Here is a 9135-nt window from a genome sequence, read left to right as displayed (position 1 = left end):
TGTGTGTGTGTGTGTGTGTGTGTGGCCAGCTCAGCCCACCAGGGGGCGGGGCTGGCTGGCATGTGGTGCTGGGTGATTGAACCGCGGCCCCTGTGCTCTGCTAAGCTTGTTCTAAGTAGGTGCTTTAGACCACTGAGCCATCTCACCAGCCCCTCTGCCAAATAATTTTTAAAACAGCTTGGTGAACCACCTATGGTTTCAGACACCCATGAGTGATCCTGGAATATGTCCACTGTGGGGGAAACTACTGTTATCAGTCACTTGTATTTTTTCTGATTTGCTTATCCATGTACTCTGCTTATTTTTCTACTGAGTTTCATATTTTTTTTGTTTCACAGTTTTCTAATTGATCATTACAAGTATTTTCATAAGCTTAGATGCCTTTAGATATGGCTTCTGGAACATGGTTTGCTGTGTGTAGGTCCTACAGATTTTTATTTTTGTCTTTTGACACAGGGTCTCACTCTGTAGTTGAGGCTGGTCTTGAATTTACTATGGAGGCCAGGCTGGCCTCAAACTCTCAGTGATCCTCCTATTTCAGCCTCCCAAATGCTGGGATTTTAAATTTTAAACTGTGTAATCAAAAATACTCATCTTTCTTTTTCTAAGTTCTGGACCCTGTGCCAAATTTGGAAATGCTTTTAGTATGCTAAGAATGACAGCACATCCAATGGTGCTTTCTTTCTTTTTTTTTTTTTTAATTTTATTTGTTTGTTTATTTGTTTATTTATTTATTGTGTGTGTGTGTGTGTGGCCAGCTCAGCCCACTAGGGGGCGGGGCTGGCTTGCATGTGGTGCTGGGGGATTGAGCCTCAGTCCCTAGGTGCTTTAGACCACTGAGCCATCTCACCAGCCCCAAATGGTGCTCTCTTTCAGCAGTATTTTTTTTTTTTAATGAGCAGAATATATTTATTGAGAGAAAGAAAGCTCCTGTCTGAAAGAGGGACAAGGTCTGAAAGAGGGGGGGGGGGGGGGGGGGGGTCTGAGCGGGTAGTTCCCCCTCTTTACAGTAGTATTTTTATAGAATTTTTTTTAACAAATCACAGAATTCTGGAGGTTGAAGGAGGAGTATGGCCACACACAGCCACACCCACATGCTTTTTATCATTTAAATTTTCATCCATTTGGAATATATTTCTTTTTTTTTTTTTAATTTTATTTATTTATGTGTGAGTGTGTGTGTGTGTGTGTGTGGCCAGCTCAGTCCACCAGGGGGCGGGCTGGCTGGCATGTGGTGCTGGGGGATTGAACCGCGGTCCCTATGCTTTGCTAAGCTTGTTCTAAGTAGGTGCTTTAGACCACTGAGCCATCTCACCAGCCCCCATTTGGAATATATTTCAATGCTCAAAGTGAATTTCACTGGGCTGAGGAGATAGCTCAGAGGCATAAGCACTCGCCTGGCAAGTGTAAGGTCCTGAGTTCAGTTCTGAGTACCATAAAAAACAAACAAAAATGAATTTCATTATTTTTTCCTCAATTATTAGAAGGCTGCTCATCACCAGTCCATTCATCCTTTCAGTGCTGATGTAAAATACTGCCTATACAGTGACTCCCTATACATATCTGGGTTTCATACCGAATTCTATTACATTCTTTCTCCCTAGAAGAAATTTCTACTCAATTTCCATAGTAATTTAATCACTGTTAAGATTAAGTCCAAAATATACTCTAAAAGGCTGTGTTAAATGCTTCATTGCTAATGAGCTTTGGGAAGTGACTGGCTCTTGAAGGCTCTAATTTCTTCAGTGGGTTAATCCACAGACGAAGGGACTGCACTATGGGGGTTTGCTTTAGGGACTATATATATCTGGTCCCCCGGTCTTCCCTCTCTAGCTCACCCCCTTTCTTGCTGCTTCTCAGCTGCCATGAGGTAACCAGCTTTGCTCCACCAGTCCCTTTCTCTATAACACTGTCTCTCTTCAGGCCTACAGCAATGGTGCCAGCTGACCATGGACTGAAACCTCTGCAATAAGGAGACAAAATAAACCTTTCTTTGTTTAATTTTCTCATGAAAAGCTCACACAGTTATATATCTTGTCCTGCTGAAGAGGTAATTCTCATTATTACCTTTAACTTTTAGAATTTTTCAGGCTAGTCTCACTTATTTTTCCCAATGGAATTTTAAAATCGTTTTTGTCCAGTTTTTAAAAAATATGCCCCATGATTCTACCACTGTGATACCACTTTTTACATTTATTCCACCTACTGCATGCTTATTTCCCTATCTGTACATACAACATTATATTCTGCTTCCTCTAGTTTCCTAATTGTATTTATTTATTTACTTATTTGCGATGCCGGGGATTGAACGCAGGACCCTGCGCTTGCCAAGGCAAGCGCTTTTTCTACTAAGCTATCTCCCCAGCCCAGTTTCCTAATTTAAAAAAAAAAAAAAAAAGCATTCAATTATTTGGATGCAAGAACTATTGTATGGTTATTCTAGAACAAATAACAATCACATTCAGTACTGAAATTTACATGTTTCAGCTTTTGCCAATAATAATTTTTTTTTGCCAAAAGTCAGATTTCTTGAAAAGGGGAATCTATTTCTTTTGGCATTTGATGGCTCTTAAAAAAGACAGTGCAAATGAAGGCTCCACTTCCAGTTAAGCTTGTTATTCAATTTCTGGGGAGTCCTGTCTTATCACAACTACTTAGAAATGTTCCTTAAGTCCAAGGTGCTTTAAAACAATACAAATAATATTTTAAGGGGCGGGGGAGATAGCTCAGTAGAATAAGCGCTTGCCTGACAAGCACGAGGGCCTGAGTTCAATCCCCGGTTCCGCAAAAATAAATAAATAAGTAAATAAAAATAAAAATAATAGTAATAGTTATATTTTTAAAAAACAATATTTGGGTTGAGCTGTGCAACCACTCTCTCACTTTCACTTCGGTAAACTTCCAAGACAACTCCTATTTTCCCAGCTGAGTGGTGAAAAGAGCACGCGCGGCAGCAACGACACACGCGGGTCTGAGAACTTAGGACTCCTCGCCCAATGCGCTCTCACATTCACTAAAACTACAAATCTTCACTGTGAGGCGTTAAGAGCCTCGAGCCCAGGCTGAGGTCTGGGACCTCTGCTTATTTACGCGTCTTCAGTACACTTTACCACAGCGGATCTCGAATTCTTCAAAAAACCCAGAGGTCCCCAGGAGAGTTTGCCTAAGTCGTCATTAGACCCCAGACCCCCGACGCCCCAGCCGATCTATTACATAGTAGCCCTGCTCACCTGAGGCCCGGTGACCACCATCTTCACCTGACGTCTCCCAGCATCCTGCCGCCAGGTATCCAAGGCCGCTTAGCAACTGCCGTGGAACTCGGGCCACTCTGAGAAGGCGTGGCACCGGGCGAGGAGTTACCTCCGCAGCTACGTGATGACGACAGAACTGCAGCCGCCAATTGCCGCAGGTGTCCGGGACTTGTGGGTAGGAGGTGGGGCTAATATTGGACTGTGCCATTGTTATGGATGGGGGGGTGAAACTAAACACAGTGAGGACTGTTTTTCGGCAAAAAGAAGCCAACATTATTCTACTATTTAGAAGTGACTATCATTAGAAACTAACAACAGTGGTAGGTACTTAGAGTCCCCACTATGGGGGCGGAAAATAATGAAGGATCCCCCACGGCAGGCACGGAGTGAAACGCCCCAGCGTCGGTAGCACCCCCCCACCCCCGCGCAGGCGCAGAAGAAGGTCAGGCGAGGAAGACTGTTGGATAAAAATACTGAGTCTCCACGTTTGAGGATTGCTAGGGATACTAGCCTGGCACAGTAATTTCTGGCATTAAAAGACCGAGAAAGACTTTCCGTGTGGATAGGTGTATGGTAAGAATGGTAACCCAAGAGGTTCTTTCTCTTGTGTTACCCCACATATATTGGGGGCCAGGATGTCAGGGATATGAGGGTGACCTGCGGGCCTCTGTCTGCAGGGAGGAGTTAGGTCTTGGTCAACTTCTGCCAAAATGTACAAATATAATCGTCTTGAGAAGTTAAGAGGGCCCCCAGCTGGTCAGGAAAGCACCCTCAGTAGAAGGTTGCAGCAGCCTCAAGGCTCAAAGAATTGAATGCAGAGACATCTTAACAGTTTTGATTTACATTTATGTTTGCCTTCAACATGTACAGCGTGGTAGTTGAAGATACTGTAACGCACAGCTTGTCTTTTTACAACCACTGTAGCGGCAAATGGAAAAGATGAAGAGGATGATTGAAAGGAATTTTACCCCCAGTACTGAGCGTCAAACCCAAGGCTTTGGCTAGGCAGATACACTCAGTTACATCCTCAGATCAGAAAAATTGTCTTCTGAGGATGCTGCATTTTTGTGCAAAATTGGGTAACGGTAGGCTGCAGTTAGGAATAAAAACGGAAACGATCTAGAGTTGGGGCAGGGCTTGAGCTGCTTCTGCCTGTTGTTCACTCAGTGTTTGTTAGAAAACCAAAGGAGCACCTGCCTGGAGCGCTTCTCCCACTGAGGCTGTGGAAAAATGGGTTTTAGAGTCAGATGCCAGTAAGCTGAATTCCTGGCTGTGACTGGTACCAGCTGGATGATCTTGGAAAGTTTCTTAATCTTCCCCAGTGAATGTTTCCTATTTGTAAAATGAGGTTAATAATTTCTAAATGTGGGCTTGTAATAAGGATTGTAGGTAATATACCTAAAAGGTATAATGTACTCAGTAAACATAGGTGTAGCACGATCAATTTACTACCACAGTTTTTCTTCATTTTTTTATTTTGCTTTTTCAAAACAGCATCTCACTTTGTAGTGCAGGCTCAACTTGAGCTCACTTTCTGACCCCGGTTGGCTGCAAACTTACACTGATCCTCCTTCCTCGGTCTCCTGACTGCCAGGATGACAGGCGTGCACCACCATACCTAGATTCATTTTTATTTTCTATCCTGGTTAAAACAATGTGATTTCACAATCTTAAAATGGAACCATTATGTGTTTTACAACCCATAGCTGGTAGCATGCTTTTGGCCGTTCCATCATTTTTTCTCGCAATTATACAGTTGGTTTTTGCTTTGGGGAATTGTAAGAATTTTATCCACAGGTTCCATATGTGACAGTTCACAAGTGCTACTAGGAGGGAAATCAGAGTGTCTCTCATTGTTCTCAGCACATGTCAAAAGCTAACATTAGTTCTTCATGACCCATTTTTGATCTCCATTAAGTCATTGTCAACGGTTTTTTTTTCCCTGTGGTCTCCCAGTCTCATTCTTCTAAGTCCAGGGGTAAGGGGAAAGGGACCAAAAACTGAATTAAAGGAGTGGGACTAAGAGGAAAAGGGAATAAAATTGCGAGCACACACCATTTCTAAGGCAGTTCCTCTTCTAGTCTCCAAAAGAAACAGCTGATAAGGCTGTGCTGAAGAATGTACACTGGATCTGGGGAAAAACCAAAAGACTACTTTCCCACAGAAATAAAGCAGCATAATTCATCCCACAGGAGCAGAGCATCCTTAATTCATGAGGTGGTACAAGCTCACATTTTGTCCAGTCAGAATTGCATTTAGAAATGATTAAGCTTGAACACGTGAAGCTTAGTGGGTGGTCAGGAAGCTCTGGCCAGCACGTGGGCATTCCACATGAGGAGAGCACAGTGTTAACTGCAGTCAACTCCAGCTGTGAACCTGGGTCTACTTGGATGGTCTTCAAACCACTTCTCATTACCACTGGGTTGCACTGATGCTATTACTATATAAGGAACTCAATTTTGTGGGTACCATTACCACAGTTGCGACCTAAAAGAAAGCTCATGTCCCTTCTTTAGGTCAAAGTGTGGCACGAGTGCATCTGTGGACCACATGCCTGTCCCTAGCTCAGAGGAAGCTGAGAAAGTCAATATCTAACATTTTCAGCTACTCTTAAGTAGAGGACGTTATTGCCCCTCATCAAGACTCAAATAGGGGATTCTGTGAATACTGGAGGGGTTCAGATGCCAGACAGCCAAACCTAATAACAGATGTCCAGTGCCACCAACAGCAAAGACATCATCAACACAGAGCAGCAAAAGATGTTGGTAATACCCTATAGGTTTGTACATATCTGTCATTTCATACATTGAGATAAACATGCAAACACCAAGAGGTTCTCTGGTAAGGAGTGCTAGCTGCCTACAAGGTGGTTACTGAAACCATACCATGTTCCTGCCTTCTACAGCCTGAGCTTGACTTTCATAGATGTAAACTGAAGACTAACCAGCGTCCTCCCCTTCTCGCATAGCATCAGAACCACTCTGCTGTCAGGGGTGGTCATGTGCCTGGGCTCCACTCCAGCAAGGGGGTAGTTAGTGAGATGTCATTAAAGTCACTGGGTGAGGCTTCCAGGAGAGCTCTTCATTGGTGCCTTTTGCTACCTCTTCAGCCCTATTCCTCCTTTCCCCACTACCCAGAACACAAAAGTGCTAACTAGGTCACTGGCAGCTATGTTTTCATCATATAGCAACTCTAATATTGGAAGCCATTTTTCAAGAAGAACAGAACAGAAATACAGAACACCTCTGGATGTCTGACACCCTGTCCTACCATCCCCGGCCAAACTAACACTGCTTACTTTAGGAAATGGGGGGAAAAATACACCTGTTTCTTTTTAAGCCATCAAACTTACAACTTTGACTCTTTACCAGCTGGCTTCTGTGGCTTCACAGATGCTTCTGTGCTAACAGTCCAAGATGTCATTGTCCTCCTGCGCATAGGAAAATCCCAGGAATGCACTTGAAGCACCACAGCTGCTGGCCACAGTATCAGGAGTGCAGCTGATGGACTTGGACACAGCTTCCTGGGTGAAGGCGGGGTCGAAGTGTTTCAGGTCAGCAGGTCCTGCCTGTCAACATAAGCCAGTGATGAGAATGGAGCACTAGGGTCATTGCTGTCAAAGGAGTGCAAAGCTGTAGAGATGGATGTTGGGTTATCTCTGTGATGCATGCCTCCTGGCCATCCCCACTGAACTATCACTTCCCCATGCATTTACTTTAGTCCTTCTCTCTTATGATGCCATGTGGTTGAGTGCTCTAACATCCTGGCTCCCTGCCTGCCCCACGCCAACCCTTGGCCAGCGTATACTTCCTGACTGCTTACCAGGCACCGGGGATGCAGAACAAAACAGGACGAGTCACTGCTTTCAAGGAGCTCACATTTATGCACATGGTGGTCAGACTGAAAATCTCACATATTCAAGTGGACAATTTAGCGTACTGATAGGTCCCAGATCAGTGGTGGTGAACCTATGGCATGCATGCTGCAGTGGGCTGTATGACTGAGAGCTCTACAAGGTTCACTCTCACTGCCCAGATGAAGAAAATCAAATAGGTGTGACTGTTCTGGTTTGTCAGTGTCATTGGATTAAGAAGCACCTAAATCTAAGCACACTCCTGAGTGTGTCTGGGTAGGTCACACAGGGAAGACTTTGGTACTTCGTATGGTCCCTAGCCAATTCCTCGCCAGCATTATTCCTTTGTTTTGGTTCGCAGCTGCTAAGAACTTAGCATTTCTGCTCCCTCCACCAGGAGGTTTCTGCCTTGGAGCCTCCATGCATGTACTGAATCTCCTGAAACCATGAGCTTCCATAAATTAAACCTTTCCTCCTCTATGTTGTGGGTGTTGGGCATTGTGTCTCTAGATGGTAGAGAGGCTGGTGCTGCTCCAGCTGCTTTGGAGGAAGGCCTGTGTGGGAGACTGAAAAAGTGATAACAGATTCATCTCATCCAGAGGTGGAGTCTCTCCATCTTTTTTTTTTTTTTTGTCCTACCAGGAATTGAACTCGGGACCTTGCAGTTGCCAGGCAGGTGCTTGTGCCGCTGAGCTATATCCCTAGCCCTCTCCATCTTTTAATATGGGTTAGCTGTGTGACGTAAGTAGGCCAGAGGGAAACTGACAAATGGGATTCAAGCTAGGCCAGTACGGTATCACCAACACACAGCCCCAACCGAAGTAGAGGCTTGAAAAATGCACAGTGGAAGTTGTCTCTCTTGCTGTGCTTGGAACCCTGAGGTCACCTGGTGGACAAGTCCACACCAACCTGCTGGGGGGTGAGTGGCTTCAGGAAGGAGAATGGTGGTGACCTGGCTGCCTGCCAACTCCCAGACTTGGGAGTGAAGCAGTTCTAGATCATCAGCTGCCAGCTGCTCTGCTACTGACAACAGACAACAGAGAGCTCTGTAGAAAACGTCTGGCAGAGCCAGAGCACAAGGTCCTGAGTTCAATCCCTGGTACCCCCCCCCAAAAAAAAAAAAGAAAACAGGGGGCCTGTGTATAGGAAAGGAAACCACAACATGCAAAAAGACAGCCTACAGAAAGGGGAAAATTGGGCTGGGAAAACAGCTCAGTGATATAGGATATAGCTCAGCGGCATAAGCACCTGCCTGGCAAGCGCCAGGTCCTGGGTTTGATCCCTAGTACAAAAAACAAAACAAAAAAAAGGGGCCGGGGAGATGGCTCAGTAGGATAAGTGCTTGACTGGCAAATGCAAGGATCTGAGTTCAATCCCCGGTTCTGAAAAGAAAAAAAAGAAAAAAAAATGCCACATATTGGGCTGGTGAGATGGCTCAGTGGTCTAAAGCACCTACTTAGAACAAGTTGAGCAAAGTACAGGGACCACGGTTCAATCCCCAGCACCACATGCCAGCTGGCCCCGCCCCTTGGTGGGCTGAGCTGGCCACACACACACACACACAAATAAATAAAAATTGAAAAAAAAAAAAAGAACAAAAAAAAGACTTCTAGAATGGGGAAAATTTTTTTGCTAGCTCCTCTCCTCAGACAATATGTAACATGTAGAATATATAAGGAACTCAAAAAAATTAGAACCACCCAAATTTAAAGACCTAATCCAAGAACAGCCATCTGAAATGAATAGATACTTCTGAGATGAAGAAATAAAAATTGCCAATAGATACATGAAAAAAGGTCAACACTATTGGCCATTTACGAAATACAAAGTAAAAACAACACATTGCATCTCACTCCTGAAAGAATGGCTTCCATCAGTGAATCAGATAGCTGAGTATGGTGGTACATTCCTGTAATCCCAGTACTTGGGAAGCTGAGGCGGGAGGATCATTGCAAGTTTGAGACCAGCCTGGGCTAGAAGGTGAACTCAAGGCCAGCCTGACCTACATAGTGAAACCCTGTCTCAAAAAAA

General features: G+C 44.5%; 2 protein-coding genes across 4 annotated transcripts in view; both read right to left on the bottom strand.

The window, feature by feature from the left end:
• Positions 1 to 3385, bottom strand: part of Ift52 (intraflagellar transport 52) — a 51692-nt gene extending 48307 nt beyond the window's left edge. The window contains exon 1 of the mRNA XM_004630920.2: positions 3231 to 3385. Within this exon, the coding sequence (XP_004630977.1) occupies positions 3231 to 3251 (21 nt within the window). The 5' untranslated portion in view covers positions 3252 to 3385. The remainder of the gene's footprint in view (positions 1 to 3230) is intronic.
• A 1006-nt stretch (positions 3386 to 4391) lies between these two features.
• Sgk2 (SGK2, serine/threonine kinase 2) overlaps positions 4392 to 9135 on the bottom strand; it is a 20831-nt gene continuing 16087 nt past the window's right edge. Inside the window, exon 13 of one of the 3 annotated variants that reach the window (XM_004630918.3) lies at positions 4392 to 6819. In XM_004630918.3, coding sequence (XP_004630975.1) covers positions 6655 to 6819 — 165 coding nt within the window. In that variant the 3' untranslated portion in view covers positions 4392 to 6654. The remainder of the gene's footprint in view (positions 6820 to 9135) is intronic. The other 2 variants (XM_004630917.2, XM_023714891.1) reach the window with 2 other exon arrangements.

Source organism: Octodon degus, unplaced genomic scaffold (assembly GCF_000260255.1).
Source record: "Octodon degus isolate 3935 unplaced genomic scaffold, OctDeg1.0 scaffold00037, whole genome shotgun sequence".
Taxonomy (NCBI): domain Eukaryota; kingdom Metazoa; phylum Chordata; class Mammalia; order Rodentia; family Octodontidae; genus Octodon; species Octodon degus.
This window is presented reverse-complemented; position numbering and strand designations above follow the sequence as displayed.